General features: G+C 42.9%; 1 protein-coding gene across 4 annotated transcripts; it reads right to left on the bottom strand.

Moving 5' to 3' along the window:
- Nucleotides 1–1,111: 1,111 nt before the first annotated feature.
- NUDT9 (nudix hydrolase 9) lies at nucleotides 1,112–15,317 on the bottom strand. 4 transcript variants are annotated; one of them, XM_033946367.1, is made up of 9 exons: nucleotides 15,083–15,215; nucleotides 14,299–14,495; nucleotides 13,005–13,232; nucleotides 12,639–12,734; nucleotides 11,158–11,244; nucleotides 8,881–8,992; nucleotides 3,812–3,958; nucleotides 3,455–3,539; nucleotides 1,112–2,534 (listed from the first exon to the last, which is right to left on the bottom strand). In XM_033946367.1, exons 2-9 carry the CDS (start codon nucleotides 14,424–14,426, stop codon nucleotides 2,386–2,388), a joined length of 1,032 nt encoding a protein of 343 aa, XP_033802258.1. In that variant the 5' UTR covers nucleotides 14,427–14,495; nucleotides 15,083–15,215; the 3' UTR covers nucleotides 1,112–2,385. The 4 variants fall into 4 exon arrangements, with proteins under 4 accessions (XP_033802258.1, XP_033802260.1, XP_033802259.1 ...); XM_033946369.1 differs by lacking the exon at nucleotides 14,299–14,495 and having other exon boundaries at nucleotides 15,083–15,317; XM_033946368.1 differs by lacking the exons at nucleotides 14,299–14,495; nucleotides 15,083–15,215 and adding an exon at nucleotides 14,826–14,879.
- Between the last annotated feature and the right edge of the window lie 3,626 nt (nucleotides 15,318–18,943).

Below are 18,943 nucleotides of genomic sequence, written 5' to 3'. Positions count from 1 at the left end.
GTTTCTTTTGTGTTTGCACTGCTGTTTTCCTTGTGGAATCTCTTTGGTGGAACCCTTTTTTTGTTTTCTGTTCAGGTAATTAACTTATAAACCCCCTCTTTTACTAAGGCTGACGTGTCCATTATAATATATGAACGAACCCTGCTTCCAAAGCCTATCCCCGTGGGAGTCCCGTTGGCTCGAGGGGGGTCCCCGTGGGAGTCCAGTGGGCCAGAGAGGGGTCCCCTTGGGAATCCCGTGGGTTAAGGGGGGATTCCTGTGGGACTCCCGTGATCCCCGTTCCCGTGCAGACCTCTAGCCCACATCACACCGTCTCCTAGGAAGATTCTCTCCTGCACACACTAGCATGTATTTTACTGTAAAACACCTTAACACTGTTATGTGGTAACCCTGTTAGTGTGCATTAAGGGCTTATTGCCCTTTAATATATACACCACTATCGGCCCCTTTTACAAAGCTGCACTAGCGGCTGCCACAAGGCAACAGCCCCAAAGCCCTTTAAATCTCTATGGGCTTTGGAGCCGTTAGCGCAGCGCAGCCGCTAGCGTGGCTTTGTAAAAGAGGCCGTATATGTTTAACTGTAATTAACACGCTTCATTATTTATTTGGATTTAGCTCTTACCTTTTTGAGCTGTAGCTCAAAGTGAGTTGGATTCAGGTTCAGTAGGTATTTTCCTGTCCCTGGCGGATTTACAACCTAAAAGCTTCTTTTATCCAGTCTGATAGTATGGGCTGGCAAGGTAAATGCACCAAAACCTATAGGGATTTAAAAGGCTTTGGTGCATTTGCCACGTGGCTTCATCATGGGCTGAATATTGGATGTTGTATATATACAAAACAAGTTCAATATGTAAAGTATGAAGTCCAAATGTGCATTCTTATAGGATTGTTCTATAAGATGATCATGATCGTTAAGTTTAATTATCATAATCTTGAGGGGATGGGGTTGGCATCAGAGGTTTAAAAGTTAACTGAAGAGAACGAAGGGCCACTAGGAAACCTAATACCTTTGCAAGGGCCCTGTCTATAGAAAATGCAAATGAAGTCTCACATTGTCGGATCCTAGTGTGCTTTCCACTCAGTTGGAGAGAAAAGAAGTCAAGAGAACTGCTGGGTAAAACAAAACACCAGAACCAAAGAATGCATTATACTTCCCAAGGCCATCACCACAGATGGCACTGTACAAGCTGAGCTATAGGTATTCATCATCGCTGCCCCACAGGCTCACAATCTGAAATAAAAGCACAGGGATATTAAGTGGCATGCAGAATGTAACACTGTAAGATAGCAGATGGAAGGTGACAGAATGGAAGTCGAGTTCAAATGTATCAGGTCACCAGCAATTTTAAGCAAATGCCTTCATTTTGTCCAAGGAGGAGAAATTTGTGGTGGGTATAGCAGTTCCAAGTATCCTGAAAAGTTGATTCCTATGGCCAGCGGAGTGCTGTATTTGATTTATATAGATGTAATTAAATCACCTCACAAATGAGCTCTAGGCTATGGATGCAGGAGTTCAGGCCTTGAGCATCAAAATAGGCCAGATTTTGAGAATAGCCCTAGTGAATATTCATGAGATAGATTTGTATACAATGGAAGTAGTACCCATGCAGATCTATCTCATGCATATTCATTAGGGCTATCCTGAAAACTTAGTCTGTTTGCAACACTCGAGGCCATTTGTATCCAAAATAATAATACAATTCTAGTTGCTGTACTAGGCCTGGAAAGAGATGGTATATTTGTAGGTTGCACAGAGTTGTAATATGATATTTTTTTAAGATCATATAATTATTCTGTTTCAGATGACTTAACAGATTTCAGTATTGTACAGAAGTGCATAGACCTCAGGGAGATATAGACTACTGTAACTTTGTACCAAAGTCCCATGCTCCTCTTGTGTAACAGTCCTGATGTTGTAGATCCTGTCTTCAGCATTAAGCTGGCCAATTAATCCTCATTTGATGCCAGTAAAGAAAAAAAAAAATTTTAAGTCTGAAAACTCGAGCATTAGACCAGCAGTAGCCCAGATTCCCTACTGTAGCAGACTGTGCCCTGAGAGCTACAGAAAGAATGGCTTCATGAGCAGGAGTATTAAAACAAACATTCTGCTCTCGGTGACACTCAAGCCTTAATTACATATAGAGTATTATTTCTGCAGGTATAGAATTTAAGAAATGGTTTCAGGGAAACAATTCTTGTGCCGGTAGAACAATTAAAAAAAACCCACAAGGTTGAGGCACCTATTACCCTGTAAGAAAACTTGAGAGCTACAGGAAAATACAGCAGGAACATGGTTGTTGGTGTGGGGAACTTGGCATTATCTGTATCTGTTCTGATTGAAGTAGTGGCAGCAGCAGCAGCTAGAAAGAGGATGGATCCCTGGTTCTAGCACCAGTGTGCATCTCGGTGTTCTGCTACTAGCTGGAGAAAATGAGAATGGCTTGCATACAACTGCAGCTCTTTGCTGATATCTACCCATTTCACGCTGCCTGCATCATCCCCCGCTTCCAGGGGCATTTCATCCATCACCTTACCTATAAAGCAATAATTACAGTTTTAAATACTTATTATTTAATAACATTTTGTTTTATTTTTGAAGATTCACATATTTATAGTAGCATTTGGGCTATAAACAATCTGGTCCTTGTAGATGATAGCTGAAATTAAGTAGAGTTTTTTGCAGCTTGGTTCTTACTTTGCTAATATCTTTTCTAGTAGGTAGATGTGTCATCTGGACAGTAGGGCATTCTCCCCATGCTTGCGAGCCATGCAGAAGGAATCCATTCAAGGTTTTCAACTACTACTCCTTCTCCAGAAGACTCTGCTGCCCCCTTCAGTTTGTACCAAAGTAGATGGCAGCCCTATATAATAAAACATAAGAAGGAGGGGTACAAGTCTGTTCTGCTCTGATTGAACAATCAAAACACTGAAATAACCATACCAATCAGAAACATTTATGGAGCTCAAACATTCCCCCAAAGTTTTATAGTAATAGATTATTCTTCATACCCTTAAGGTCTGACATCAAAATCTCAGTTTTGACTTGAACTTCCTGATTCAGACAGTAGGCAGGCAGAGTAAATACTGACAGGGCGAGGTGCCAGAATGACACACTTTTCTATTAGAAAAGATATTAGCAAGGTACAAACCTAATCTCTTTTTCTAGTGCAACAGGTGTCATTCTGGACAGTAGGGATATACAAAAGCAGTCCCAGAAGTCTAGGATGGGACCTCTGCACCTGCTTGCAACACTGATGGTGTCCTGTAGTGTTCTTTTTACCATGATTTTAAAGTGTATTTTTATGTTTTATTATGTATGTTTCTCTGTAACCCGCAAAGAATTGCTGGATATGCAGTATACAAATTTTTAAATAAATAAATAAACCATTCAGGTCAGTGATGGACTGTGGCATAGAGGGAACACTAATGGCAGCAAGCTAATATGTGCACCCACCCAAATCATCATGGTAATTCACGGCTTCTGTCTCCATCCAAGCATTGTCTGTGTTCCTGGGGTCATCTACATAGCCCCGATAGGCCTTCCAGGAAGAGAAGGAACATGGAGTCAACCACACATATGAAAGAGTGAAACCATTTGACAGGCAATCATAAGGAACATGAAATCCCTGAACATGCAAAGAATACCTAACCCACAGTCAGTACAATTATGGGAAACTGGATCAGAGGTGTGAGGGATAAGAATAATGTATAGATCTATGTACAAGGGTAATGACGGTCCTTGCAAAATGTTAAGAAAGGGAGACGCAGAGGAAAGGGCCCTGAAGGTTATGGAGGAGAAAGAACTGCTTACTATGAAGTGATCCTGGCTGAAGAGCTGCAGCAGCTGCTCCTCCAACTTTTGCCTCTCTGCACTGGATTTCTGCAGTGAGTTCAGCGCCTCTTCTCCAAACTCCCGCTTCAGAGTAGCACTGATCTTTTCGCCAGGGTCCACCATTCCCTGAACCAAACAGAGCATGGAGAAGTGTGCAGACGATAATGGCTCTCTCTTACATTTTAAAAACATTTCACATAGCACATCACACTTTTCACACTACCCACAGGCGATACACTACAGCTCGAGTTCTCATGCAAGGTCCTTGGTATCACTATCGATTCCTCTCTCTCCCTCAATGACCACCTCAACTCCTTGGCAAAATCATGCTTTTTCAGCCTTCGCATGCTGAGGAAAGCTAGATCCTACTTCAGCCAAAAACACTTTGCCATCCTTGTCCAATCCATCATCCTCTCCAAACTAGATTACTGCAACGCCATCTACTTAAATCTATCAAAAAAACGTATTCTAAGACTCCAGCTAATCCAGAATACTGCAGCCAAACTGATCTTCTCAAAACGCAAGTATGACCATGCCTCCCCACTCCTTGCCAAACTTCATTGGCTCCCAATAATCTCCAGAATCCATTTCAAATGTTCCTGCCTGGCTTTCAAGATCATTCACGGAATCCTGCCTCCTCTTATCCCACTGTCTTTCAACTCCTCCAGTCCCGACTCCTCCAGAACTGCCCAAAGGCTTAAACTAGCCTTCCCCTCTCCACACGGCATCCACTATTCAGGCAAACTGGGAAAATCCCTTCTCTTCAAAATCACAGGTCTTTGGAACGACCTCACCACCCCGCTGCGGAACCTGAGCTCCCTTCAGTTATTCCGCAAACAACTGAAAACCTGGCTTTTCAGCAAATTGTAGCTCTATCCTTCCCCCCTTTCTCTCCCCCCTTCTACACATAAGTTCATGTAATCCTTCTTCTCTACCCACTATTTTAAGTTCTTGTAAACCGTGTCGAGCTCCATTCTCATGGAGATGATGTGGTATATAAACTTAAGGTTTAGATTAGATTAGATCTATTGTTTCTCATTTCTGTAGTGCTACAAGATGTAGTCAGCGCTGTCCATATTCACCAGTAAAACAGTTCCTTCTATGCAGTTTTCAAGCTAGTCAAGTCAAACAAACATGATAAAAGGCATTTGGGAGATACCATTAGTTAAGGAAATGGTACAAAACAACAAGGCAAAATAATGGAAATAATTATTAAAAAATACAATTGTGGAACATATAGACAAACATTATTTAATGGGACAGAATTAGCATGGGTTCTGCCAAAGGAGGTCTTGTCTCACCAACATGATTGACTTCGTGGAAGGTGTGAATAAACATGTGGATAAAGATGTAGTGCATCCTGAGAAAATTAAAGAATCATAGGATAAGAGGCAATGTTCAATTGTGAATTAATTGGTTATTGGACAGAAAACAGAGGGTAGGGTTGCATGGACATTTTTCTCAATGAAGGAGGGTAAATAGTGAAGTGCCACAGGGATATGTACTGGGACTGGTGCTATTTATTTATAAATGATCTGGGAATTGGAATGACGAGTGAGGTGATTAAACTTGTAGATGACACTAAACCAGGGGTCTCAAAGTCCTTCCTTGAGGGCTGCAATCCAGTTGGGTTTTCAGGATTTCCTCAATGAATATGCATGAGATCTATATGCATGCATTGCTTTCAATGCATATTCATTGGGGAAATCCTGAAAACCCGACTGGATTGCGGCCCTCAAGGAGGGACTTTGAGATCCCTGCATTAAACTGTTCAAAATTGTTGAAACACATGCAGACTGTGAAAAATTGCAGGCAGACCTTAAGGAAAATGGAAGACTGAGCGCCCAAATGGTAGATGAAATTTAATGTGGACAAATGTAAAGTGATGTATATTAGGAAGAATAACCCAAATCATAGTTACCAAATGCTAGGGTTCACCTTTGGGGGCAGCGCTCAAGAAAAAGATCTGGGGTAATTGTAGACAATGCACTGACATCTTCCACTCAATGTGTGGTGGCAGCCAAAAAAGCAAACAAGATGCTAGTAATTATTAGAAAAGGGAAAGTAAACAAGACTAAGAATGTTATAATGCCTCTGTATAGCTCCATGGTGCGACCTTACTTTGAGTACTGTGTTCAATTCTGTTCGCCTTATCTTAAAAAAAACTACATCGGAACTAGAAAAGGTTCAAAGAGCAGCCAAGATGATAAAAGAGATGGAACTCCTCTTGTATGAGAAAAAAACTAAAGAAGTTAGGGCTCTTCAGCTTGGAAAAAAGATGGCTGAGGGGAGCTATGATTAAAGTCTATAAAATCCTGAGTAGTACAAGTGGATCAATTTTTTACTCCATCAAAAATTACAATGGCCTCCAAGTAAGTAGCCCAGATGGCTTTACATTGCTGCCACTTTATAGCCATCTGGGGTACTTACTTGGAGGTGGAAGACACTCTTACGATAGGGGGCTGTGGCAATGGATGATTTGCTTGCATCTGATTCTGTAGACTGTGTAATTTTCTTTACAGTTGCTGTACAAACCATTTGACTAATGTGTTTTTGGTATTGCTTTCATTCTGGGGTTGGGGGCTGGGGTGTTGGGGATATGTAATATGTTGCTTTATGATGTTCTAGGTATGCTGTGGTTACTTTTGGAACCTATGTTGTACTTCTTTCTATGATATGCTGGTATACCTCTTTGTTGTGCATGGCAAAATGAATACAAATTTTCAATTGAAAAAAAAAATTTACAAAGACTAGGGGACACTCAATAAAGTTACAGGGAAATACTTTTAAAATCAATAGGAGAAAATATTTTTTCCACTAAGAGAATAGTTAAGCTCTGGAACGCATTGCCAGAGGAAGTGGTAAGAGTGGTTAACATAGCTGGTCTTAAAAAAGGTTTTGTCAAGTTTCTGAAGGAAAAGTTTGCTATTGAGACAGACATGGGGGAAGCCACTGCTTGCCCTGGATCGGTAGCATAGAACGTTACTACTATTTGGGTTTTGACAGGTACTTGTGACCTGTATTGGCCACCATGAAGACAGGATACTGGGTAGATGGACCAATGGTCTGACCTGGTAAGGCTATTCTTATGTTATGGTAGGTTAAGATTGAAAAGTAGCCTCAAAAGGTAGGTTTAGAATGAATTTGAATAAGGCCAGAGAGAGAGAAAGCATAGGTCAAATCCCAGCTTTTTGTCTTTTACCTGGTTTTGATCAGTGCCTGGAACAATCTTTCTGACTACCTTCAAACAGTGTCTAAACATCCCCCTTTCTGACACTGCTTTCAGTTTCACTCCCAAACAAATTCCATGACTGTCATAATCCCTGTGTATCGCAGTCACATAAATTGTGTAAAGTCTGGCATTTGAGAAAGTTTTTATATGTTTTATGAATATGATTTTTTGATGTTGTTGTTCTATACTTTTTACACTGCCTTGTAGTTGAAAGGAATTTACAGGATATTACTTTAATAAATAAATAAATAGATGGTGGGCTCAATGGGATGAAAGTGCTTCCTCTCTGTGTTTGTCTTGTGGCGGTTATTATCTGCCATAATGGTAATGGGAATAACAAGTAGGCCTTGCCTAACTGCAGCTATTTTATTCTATTTTTCCCCCTAAAAGAAATTGCTATTACCCAATTCCACTTTGACGGTCATCTTTAAAGGAGTAAAGAAGTGAGAGAGAGAATGCTGGCCTGCTATTCTGACAACACTTCAGAGGGCATGTTTACTCCTTACTGTCCATCTGTCCTGAAATGTTTATCAGTTGAGCTATACTGTAGAATCTATCAGTGCAGTGGATTTGATATACCACCTTTCTGTGGTACAACCAAATCAATTTACATATACTATTTTCAGGTAAAGTTTCTGTCCCTAATGAGCTCACAATCTTAAGTTTTTGTACCTGGGTCAATGGAGAGTTAAGTGCTCAGTGTCACGAGGAGCTGTAGTGAGAATCAAACCCAGCTCCCCATGTTCTCAGCCCACTGCACTAACCATGAGGCAGCTACTCTACTCAGTGCTGCATATACAGTACCTTGCAGAGCCACATACATGTTTAGTAGCAGTAGCATAGCACACCAGTTCAAATTACTTCTCCTAGCATACAGTGCTACAAAGTGGAATGCACAAAAGTGAGAAGTGAAAGAATAGGGCACGGATAAGCAAGGCTGGTGCAAGGGTAGGCTACTAGGCTGCAGCCCCCCCCCCTCCTTGTGTTCCTTTTGTGTTTTTGAGGCTGTCAGAACCTACTGTTTTACTCTGATGGCAGCTCCTCTTTGCTGCCCCTTTGTCTTGCTAGCCCTGCAGACGAGTGCACCTTGCCCAATGAGAAGAGTACATGAAGGGAGGAGAGATGAGAAGATAGGTAATAAGAAGCTGCAGAGTGAATGTATTTGCAAGTGAGTAAGAGAAGCTTGAATTGTATATGGACGACAATGAAATGACTTGATAAAAAGAAGTAAAAGGTGAGATTATGTTAAAGAGATGACTCCTCACCTGGGTGAAATACTTTATTTGAGTTGTCACAGACAGTTCATATCTTCACAAAACCCAACATGGAACCATGTTTCAGTATCAGTATGCCTTCCTCAGGGGTTACTATATTTCTTTAGCAAATGTCATAAAAACACAATCATCCCTTATCAAATGACGATCGCTGACTTTAGTGTCTCTAGGCCAGGAAGTTTGCAAACAGCTCTTTCAAGCAATTGGAAAGTGAGGAGCGGGTGTGGCTCACTGGGCTTTATTGAAGAGGCTTAAGTCAGGCACCAAAGGTTAGGCATGGGAACTGGTGCTAAGTGTGATTCTATAAAGTGTGCACATCCTTTAATAAATTGCACTTGGTGCTGAAAATTTGGTGCCAGAAAAAAAAAAAATTCAGCATTATTTATAGAATTCCCCTCTTTATGTGCATACACTGTCATGACACATGCAAAAATGCTTTCATAAAATTACCCTCCACATGTGCTTAACCCAGGAAAATCATATCGCCCATCTCCTTCTCACAGAGTTTTTCATGGCCTGAAGGTGATGCGGACTGTGCTTACCCCAGGAATGGCCCATTCCCCGCAGTCTCTCCTCTTGATGGCTACAAATTGCAAAATGTGTTTGCCTGATACTGAGTGGCTCTGTTTAGTTCCACTGCTGTCCCTTTTCCACCTGCAGGAAGCAAACAGAGATGGTGACAAGCCTCGGCTTTAGAGGATAGATTCCCTCTTTCACTCCTTCCACCTCAACCCCTATGTCTCCATTTTTGCTTCCTTGCACACACAGACAGACTTTATCCTATCCCTCTTGGGTGCAGTGTCTCCAAATAGATCAGCTTTGTAATGATCCTCATTCCTAAGCTAAGGTATGTGAAATATGATTTCAGTCTCTCAAATGTACTCATTGTAGTTTTTGCATCATCCCAAGGAGAGCTTCTTTCTAGGGGGAAAGGGATTGGGATTTGATGTACGCTTGGACAAGGTGTATTAAGCAGTTTACAATCAGGTACTCAAGCATTTTCCCTATCTGTCCTGGTGGGCTCACAATCTATCTAATGTACCTGGGGCAATAGAGGATTAAGTGACTTGCCCAGGGTCACAAGGAGCAGCATGGGGTTTGAACTCACAACCTCAGGATGCTGAGGCTAAAGCTCTAACCACTATGCTATATGTACAGGTATGCTTGAGAATTATTTGTAATCCGTCTTGTGATGCCCAGTACAATGGGAAATACTTCTATCTTTCTGTCACATTTTCTTAGTCTCTGACTGCATTTCTTGGTACTTGAAGATCTTCTGTCTCTCCACACAATTCACAGAGTAGACCCTTGCAACCAACACTTCCATTATCAATGTTGTTCTTGGGCTATTCTCCTTTACCACTGAGTCCAGTTTCCTTACATTTAGGTTTTTATTGGTTGGAATAGGGATGTCCCAGGTGATCTAAATCTCTTCAGGTCATGATCCTAGTGCTTTCCCATAACAGTGATACTGTAATGTTTACAAAGTTTCCACTGGATGAGATGTGCCACTTTCCTGTATAGAAATTTTCTCCCATCAGAACTTTGCAGCTAGTTATAGAATAAGTAACCATCTATAGCTTTTTCTAGTAGAATCTAAATATGTCTCTTTCCCCAGTTTTATCTAGGCTTGCTTTGAACTAATATCTGGACTGCAATTATCAATCTCTCATTCTTAGGTTTCAGTTCACCTCTCCTTAACCATTCGTGTATCTGGATTTGATCAACATACATTTTAAATTTGATGTTTTATTAAAACTTGTTATACCTCTTGTCTGGTCCAAGTGGTTTATAAATATCTAATTAGATCAGTAGTATTCAACCCCGTCCTCAGGGACCACCTGGCCAGTCGGGTTTTCAAAGTATCTGTTATCCATATTCATTGTGGATATCCTGAAAACTGAATGGCCAGGTGGTCCCTGAGGATGGGATTGAATACCAGTGATCTAATTAATACAGTCATCTAATTAATACAGTATAAAAGAACTCCATCTTAAAATAGGAAAGACCTAAACTACACAAAACAAACAAACAGGGCAACATTCATACACATAATACCGTAATACATCAAATCATAGGAGAGCTGAGGACCGGAAAGTCAAATAGAAAACATGAATAAGCTCAGATTCAATTGAATCTTGCCCAAAAGCTTCATGGAAGAAAAAAAGTCTTCAACATAATTTTAAAAGTTTTAAGTTTTTTTTCCAGCCTCAAATCAAGGGGCAGCCCATTCCATAAATTTGGTACCATGAAATAAAAATCTTCATGTCTCGTAAATTTCCACCTTGCCCTATTTACTGATGTGAGTACTAATCTATTGTCCTGAATAGATCTTAAAGTTCTTATTGGTGCATAGGGAACTGTCAAAGAATGCAAATAATTGGGTTGCTGAGAATAAAAAGCTTGATATGTAAGAATTAGTGCTTTGAAATGGGTTCTGTAAAAAAAAAAACTGGCAACCAATGGAATTGTAAATAGAGTGGTGTTACCCTATCAAACTTCTTTTTAAAACCCAATACTTTAATGGCAACAGTTTGAATGGTTTTATGGAATAATACTTTGTATTTTTCACTAGCTTTGTGTATTTGCTGATCTTTTACTTGTATCTTTTGTCTTCCAAATTTTGTGGCTTCCTTCCCTACCTCTGCTGGTGGATTCTCACTCATTCCTCTGATATTCATACATGCTAATGAATAACTTAGAATTTACAATTTCAACCAGATGTGACACTGATCTGAATTCTTATCTCCAAAGACATGAAGAGACCTTTCTGCATTAACTATTTTGTTCCTAGCACCCAGCGTCTTGAACTGGCTCACCTAGTTATAATGGGATCAGCAGCATGATTTGGGCCCCAGCATCCCAGTAGGCCTCGACCAGTGATTCCAGTGCGGCCTCTAGGATTCCTGATAGGAAGAACACCACATAGAGATCAGCAAAAGTTCAGAGAGAGATATAGCAAAAACAGTGACCCTACAGCATGAGGGAGCGAAGGAATGGCACTATAGACAGTAACCATAGGAGATGAAGGAGAAAGATAGAGGAAGGCAGCACAGAGGTTCGTTCTAATCCCCGTCTGATCAGTCATTCTGAGAGTGACTGACGCATGCGCAGAGCAGGTTTAGGGAAGCCCTAACAGCTGCATGGCAGAGGAAGTCTCTCAGCTGTTGGGGCTTTTTTTAATGGCACAGATGTTGTGTGTGTGTTACACACGCACAATATCTGCCCCATTAAAAAAAATGCCTTGCTAGTCCCCCTGTAGATGACGGCCTTCCTCAAAGATCCCCCCCACAAACTAGCACCAGGAGAAACCCCTCCTCCCACTGCAGTGAAAATTGGCAGGAGAGATGTCCATTCCCTCCTGCTAGGCGAACTTCTCACCCCCACAGCAGAGAAAATGGCAGGAGGGATGCCCACTCCTTCCTGCCAATAGAGGCCCCCCTGAACCATCCCCTATTCTCCTCCCCAAAAAAGGCAGGAGGGAACAGTTTCTTTTTTGGATTGCTAAAAGTGTTTGTGGGTTTTTTGTGTATCGTAAAGCGATGTTAGAGCATCAGTCGCTCAGCTAGTTTACATGGCATTTCAATATTTAAGACCTTATTTGCATGGCCGGATCAGAGAATGCACAAACCCCACTCTGTGAGCCATATTCTGCATCGGGTCAGCAAATGCAATCATCGCTAAACTAATCAAAACTGGTTTAGAGACGATCATGAGACAATCACTGACTTTAGTGCATTCTAGGCCAAGGAGAATATGCTGAAATCAGTTAGCTTAGTGGGGGTTTAAAAAAAGTTTTGGATAATTTCCTAAAAGAGAAGTCCATGGCTTGGGGAAATCCACTGCTTATTCCTAAGATAAGCAGCATAAAATCTGTTTTACTACTTAGGATCTAGTTAGGCACTTGGGACCTGGGTTGGTCACTGTTGGAAACAGGATACTGGGCTTGATGGACCTTCAATGGCAATTCTTATGTTCTTATGATAAGATAAGAGGGAAGGAGACAGCAAAGATTCATTACAGTAGATCATGGCGAGCAGGAAACACCAGGGACTGTGACAAAATGGAATCAAGGAGAAAGAGTGGAAAGCACTAGGGACAAGACGACAGGGAATAAAAGACAAAAGGTTTGAAGCACCACCAGGGCTAGCGATTACAGGAGATCAAAGAGAAAAGGTGGGCATATCAAGGACAGTGACCTCAGTGGATCAAGGAAAAAAGGTGGGAAGCAGCAGGAACAGTTACTAAAGAGGATCAAGGGAAGAGAGCAGCACCAAAGGTTGAGAATAACTTCACCAACCTAGGTTGTCCATTCTCTAGCTGGTAGGGTCCATTCAAACTCTTCCTCTGCACCTTCCCATCCAGTTCATTAAACTTAGGAGAAAAATTGTTTTTTCTGGGAAAGAGAAATGAAAGAAACTGGAATGAAAGGAAATTGTAACCTTGAAGCCCAAACTGAAGCAAGTAGAAACAAAACATCTTGAACTTAACATGCAACTCTCTCCTACTACAGGAGCTAAGAGTAAAGATTTGTAAACACAGTAACTAGAAATGGTTGCCACAGAACAGCTGTGCACACAGCTGAAAGGGAATTATTTATATACATGAAAACTGCTCTAATACCAAATGTTAGAAAGTGTAAGAGGTCCAGGACCAGTGTCCTCACCCAATGGGAGGGTCAGCCCACACTGGTTGTGCCAGAACTGAGGGTGCGGTGTATTCCACAGGCTTGTACTCCGGCCATAATACTGACCAATAGACCTTGTCATCTGGCACCACAGCACGCATGACCTGTGATCCTGGATATGGTGAGGCCCGTGCCTTGATATGGAGGCCTGACATGCTGACAGGGTAGTAGGGTGAAGAGTGAAAGAAATGGGTAACAGCACCAGCTCTGAGAAAAAAAAAGATAAAACAGAATAACATTTAAAAAATTATTTCTAAATTCAAACACACCAGTATTGTTAATATAGCTAAAACAAATACATATGTGCTGCTCTCATTACTGCTATGAGCGTTTCTCTGAGCAGCATTATTTACAGGAGAGTTTTTTCGCCTATGCCTCTAGACTTTTTACTGTTTTGATGCATAGGGTTTTTTGCATATCTAAGTAATGTATATCCTGGACCCCTGAGGAAGAAGTGTTCTTCGAAACATGGACCATTTTGGGTTCGATACACACGTTAAGAACCTATCTTTGGATTAATTTAATTTTTAATAGTTATTATTATTGATTTTATAATTCATTGACATATTTTTAATTGAATAAAATCTCCTGCACCACATTTCCTGCAGTTTTGCTTTGTTTCTGCTCTCCATGAAATGCATTATACATCAGGATAATTTTCAAAGCTATTTTACTGAGTAAACAGAGTATTAGCTGCTTAAATCAGCTGTCTTTAGATACACTGAGGGCTGTTCCCCAGAGTGTGTATAAGCTGGGGGAGCAAAAAGTATGCTGAGAAAGAACACTTTTTAAGCTAAATTCTACCCATACACAAAGCAGGTGCAAATGACCACATTCATTCTTTGTACCTGCTGCAATTTTTAAATGGAAAGCATATATATATACTTTCCTTTTGAAAACTGATGCAAAGAACACAGATTAAAAGTACAGTACAGGTAGACTTTATGCTAATGTGGCAGTTTGAAATATGAACCTTAATGAGCCTCGCCTATTTACATTGTAGTTCCACTCCTTGTCCTTTATTTCATGTCTTGATCTTACCCCTCCCCCTTTATTCTTATGTTCTTAGAATATAAAGCCACCCAGATGGCTTTTCAGGACGAACGATAGTAAATCCCCAATAAACTTGAACTGTACCTGTGACAGGGAGGCCATGCCCATGTTTTATTTATTCTGCTGTGAAGCAGTGTTTATGTGTGAGAACTGTAAACTGCTTCTTCCCATGTTGTACCTGTTTTATGGTGAAGCAGTTATGTTAAAGTGTCGTTTGTACCTGCACGTTGGCTCTCTGACAAGAGTGTACAAAGGCTGGTGGGGGCAGCAAGCTGAGGGTCGGACAGTGGAGAGGGTCACAGTGAGAGACACTGCAGTGATGGTGCACACCAGACCACGTCGTGACATCACTGAGATGCTGAAATAACGTTACACTGTCGGGGTGGCCCTTCTGGCTTGTTGTTGGGAACCTTGGGCCTGGGACAAAGATTAAAAGTAAGGAAGACACTAGTGAAATCCAATGTATTTATTCCTTTCTTCACTAGAGATCTACCGGAGAGCTTTCCTATCCATCTCTCATCAGGGAGTCACATTGCACTAGGGCTCTTTTCTCCACCCCATTCTCATCAGCCGGGCGTCACGCATGCTTCTTTTTCTCTTCCTCATTCATAATCGGTGTTAATAAGGTACTTCCTGCCCAGCCTCTCCCTTCACTTCTTGAAGCCATCTTGCACAACCTCCATCAACATAAACCAATCGGGGACGACTCTTCCCCAGCACGCAATGACGTTACGCGTTATTCTTTACCTACGAAGACTGTGCTCGGCCCGTCTTCTACTCAATCAAGAATAATCTACCCAGACCAATTGGTCAGGTTGTACGACGTCATATACAGTGCTCTTGAAGGGAAGGGAAGGGAAGGGGGGGGTGTTGCAGAAGGCGGAAGTGTTAACTTTTCTATACCCTTGTGCACTCCCAGCCAGTGCGTCTACGATTTTCTTTCCCGTATCGATAATTAAACCTGGTGACATGCGCCTAGTAGTGGACAGTGACACGAAACCCACCTGGCAAATGATTCTCGGCTAGACACACACACCACACTCTTGGTTTTGGGTTCTTGTGTATGGGGCTCTTTCCGTCCAACCACTCCCTCCAAACCCACCTTGCGTTTCAAGCCTCGCTGTGATGGCCGTTCGCGAGTAGTTGCCAAATGGGCTAATTTTGAAAGATGGCAACGGTAAATATTTTTGCGATGGCGGGCTTTTGGACTTCTTTCTTGAAGTGTGTGAAGTTTTTTGAGCAATATTCCCTATTCAACCCAATGAGCGTTCCAAACCTCTCTCTGGTGGTCCGACTGTCTGTTTTGTGAATTCTAAGCCTCATTCTGGTGTTCCAATAGTCTCTCACTCAGATTATCAAAACTAGAATCTGCCTTTAACTACTGGCTAAACCGGTTCCAGGCAATTTAGAGCTAGATTTACTAAAGATTGCAACTCAATCGCTGTTGGTCGATTCTCCAACAGCGATTGATTCACTCAAATTTGCACGCAAACGCAACTGATTCAATCGCTCAGTGAGCGATTGATACATGCATGGAGCGCCCTAACAGCAGTGACAGGGGAAAGCAGCCTCCTGTCAGGACTTCTAGGATTTTTTTTTTTAAATGGCACAGATATTTTGCGTGTGTTAAACACGCACCATCTGTCCCATTAAAAAAGCCCCCCCCCCTTGCACTAGCACCCCTTAACTCCTCCCCCTCCAAACCCCAAAAAGATGGCAGGAGGGATGCCTACTCCCTCCTGCCATCCCAATTGACTCCCCACCCTGCCCCACAGCAAAGCGGCAGGAAGGATGCTCACTCCCTCCTGCCACAAAGGCGCCCATTTCCTCCCCTCCAAAAAAAAGAAGAAGACAGGGATGCCCACTCCCTCCTGACACCGGAGGCCCCCCTCCCCTTCCAGGCCCCTGTGCCCCGTATCTTAAAAGTTGGGAGCAGGAGGTACTGAAAACACCTGTTCCTCCTCTCGAGCCACTGGGCCTTAGGCCCCTCCCCAGTGCATCATGCAATGTACAGGGAGGGACCTAACACCCTGATTGGCTCAGACGCCTTGGGCTCCTCCCTTAGGGACTTCCTTAGGAAGGAGTGGGCATGTTTCCCGCTGCCAGGGGGTGGGAGGGTTGCATGATTTGTTGGGGGTTTTTTTTTGCGTTTATTCTGCATGTGCCCATGGTTATCACCAGCGAAGGGCGCATGCAAATTTTATTTTCTATTTTGTGATTAGAATATATCAGATTTGAAATAGGGGCATAGAGAGGGTGGATAGGGACAGATTCTTCAGGCTGAAGGGGACAACAAGTACGAGGGGGCATTCGGAGAAACTGAAGGGAGATAGGTTCAAAACAAATGCAAGGAAGTTTTTTTTCACCCAAAGGGTCGTGGACACCTGGAATGCGCTACCGGAGGAAGTGATCAGGCAGAGTACGGTACAGGGATTCAAACAGGGATTGGACGGATTCCTGAGGGATAAAGGGATCGTGGGATACTGAGAGAGGTGCTGGGATGTAACACAGGTATAGAAAGCAAACCAGGTAATAAGTATAGAAACCCAACCAGGTAGTGCATGTGCAAGACCAGAGGGTTAGGACTTCGATGGGAAGATAGGACTCAATGGGAAACCAAGGTGGCAAGGGGGCCCCTTCTGGTGATTCAGACAGGTCGTGACCTGTTTGGGCCGCCGCGGGAGCGGACTGCTGGGCAGGATGGACCTATGGTCTGACCCGGCGGAGGCACTATAAAAAGAAAAAAAAAAAATATGTATCCTGCTAGAGCTGGTGTTAGACAAAGAACAGGCCGTGCTTCTTTAGCTCCAAGCTGGCTTAAGGTTCTCTCTGACCAGGGGGCAGTTGCCCTAATTGCACTCCCCTAACACTATTCTTGCATGTGTGACTGCAGTATTCTGTCAGCATGATTTTTCTGTGTAGTATTCTGTAATAATTTGGCTTATTCAGTTTTCTCAATAGTGGAGGGGATGTTTGTGAAGGGGAGGGGAGACAGGGATTTCGTTGATTCTTATTCTGTATTATTTGTGTTTATAAAATGACAATTGTACAGAATATTGTTTCTTTTTATACTTTAATAAAATAAGTTCAATATAAAATCCTAACTATTCGAAGCTTGTGCAGATGGGAACAGACAGTTTGTGGGGACAGGCAGAAACAAGGACTGAGCTTGCGGGGATGGGGACTGAGCTCGCAGGGATGGGGACCGAGCTCACGGGGATGGGGCGGAGATGGGGACTGAGCTCGCAGGGATGGGGTGGGGACAGGGACTGAGCTCATGGGGACAGGGCAGAGACAGACATCATTTTTTTTTCCACGTGACATTCTCTATTTCCACGTGACATTCTCTATTTTCTTTCTTGAAGTGTGTGAAGTTTTTTGAGCAATATTCGCTATTCAATCCAATGAGCGTTCCAAACCTCTCTCTGGTGGTCCGACTGCCTGTTTTGTGAATTCTAAGCCTTATTCTGGTGTTCCAATAGTCTCTCACTCAGATTCTCAAAACTAGAATCTGCCTTTAACTACTGGCTAAACTGGTTCCAGGCAATTTAGGGCTAGATTAACTAAAGATTGCAACTCAATCGCTGTTGGTCGATTTTCTGGCCGATTCTCCAACAGTGATTGATTCACTATCAAGTTTGCATGCAAATGATTTGCACGCAAACGCAACTGATTCACCCACCCTGCCTCCCTTTGCCTTCTTCAACCCCATGCCCAGTTCTGTGATGTAAGCAAAATAAAAAAAAGTATTTTCTTTCTGTTAGGTCCTCGCTAACACCAGCTCTTGCAGGATACACATTTCAAATCTGACATATTGTAATCACAAAACAGAAAATAAAATTATTTTTTTCTACCTTTTGTTGTCTGGTCAAATTATTCAAATCACTAGTTTTTTAGCCCGTTACATTAACGGGTGCTAGAATAGATGTGTAGACTTAGGCATTTCTTTCTATATGTCTGTCTTTCTTTCTTTCTCCGTGCCCCCTTTCTTTCTTTCTTTCTGTCTCTCTCACCGGCCCCGTCTGTCTGTCTTTCTTTCTGTCTCTCTTCCTGCCCACTGTCTGTCTTTCTTTCTGTCTCTCCCCCCTGTCCAGCAGCACCCCTTCTCTGCTCCCCCTGTCTAGTAGTAGTCCTTCTCCCTGCATTTGGCTCAGTGTGTGGGAGGCTGGGGGCAGGGTTGTGTCCCTTTTTTTTGTCTTCACAAATGTGGAAACCCTAAGTCAACCCCTTTTTCAACATCTCCCAAGTCTGCTGCTGCTCACCTGAAAAAGAAAAAATAAAGGCGGGCCCCTCAAACGCTGACGGTCTTCCAGTACCCTGCCTGCCCCGCCCCCTCTGATGTGTCTGTTCAGCGAATAGCCCTGAAAGTACGGAAACAATGGCAGTGACAGAGGGGGGAGTCGAAACGCCCTGGAAGAGCAGGAGAACCGTTATGCAGGAAAGGGGAGACAGCTACCGTTATGCAGGAGAGGGGAGGCAGCTGTTGAAGGCAAGACAGGTTTAACTATTTTTAGAGCCGGCCTGACACAGGAAACCTCTTCCAGCTTGTGGACCCGATTGGAAAGGGCTTCGAGAGCCCGGGTCCCCATGCTGCGTTCAACGCCAGCTCGCGCGCCGATGGAGAGAGACCACTCGCACTCCGCATCCTTCTTCGCTCCACCCGCCCGGAGGAGGGGTTTGGAAGCCAGAGGTGGCAGGGACCAATCGCAGCACCGCTCCCGCTGGCTGCACATCTGGGCTATTCTGGGCAGAGGCAGGAGGGCTGAAAATGTGACTCTGGGAAATTTCGGGGTTGCCAATGATAGGCCGGTCGCTGTCGGGGCCGCAGAAGCACTGGGCTGGGGCTGCAATCGCCTGGCTAGTGG

The sequence above is a fragment of the Geotrypetes seraphini genome, chromosome 5 (assembly GCF_902459505.1).
Source record: "Geotrypetes seraphini chromosome 5, aGeoSer1.1, whole genome shotgun sequence".
Classification (NCBI taxonomy): domain Eukaryota; kingdom Metazoa; phylum Chordata; class Amphibia; order Gymnophiona; family Dermophiidae; genus Geotrypetes; species Geotrypetes seraphini.
Note: the sequence above shows the minus strand (reverse complement) of the source record. Positions and strands in the feature narration are given on the sequence as shown.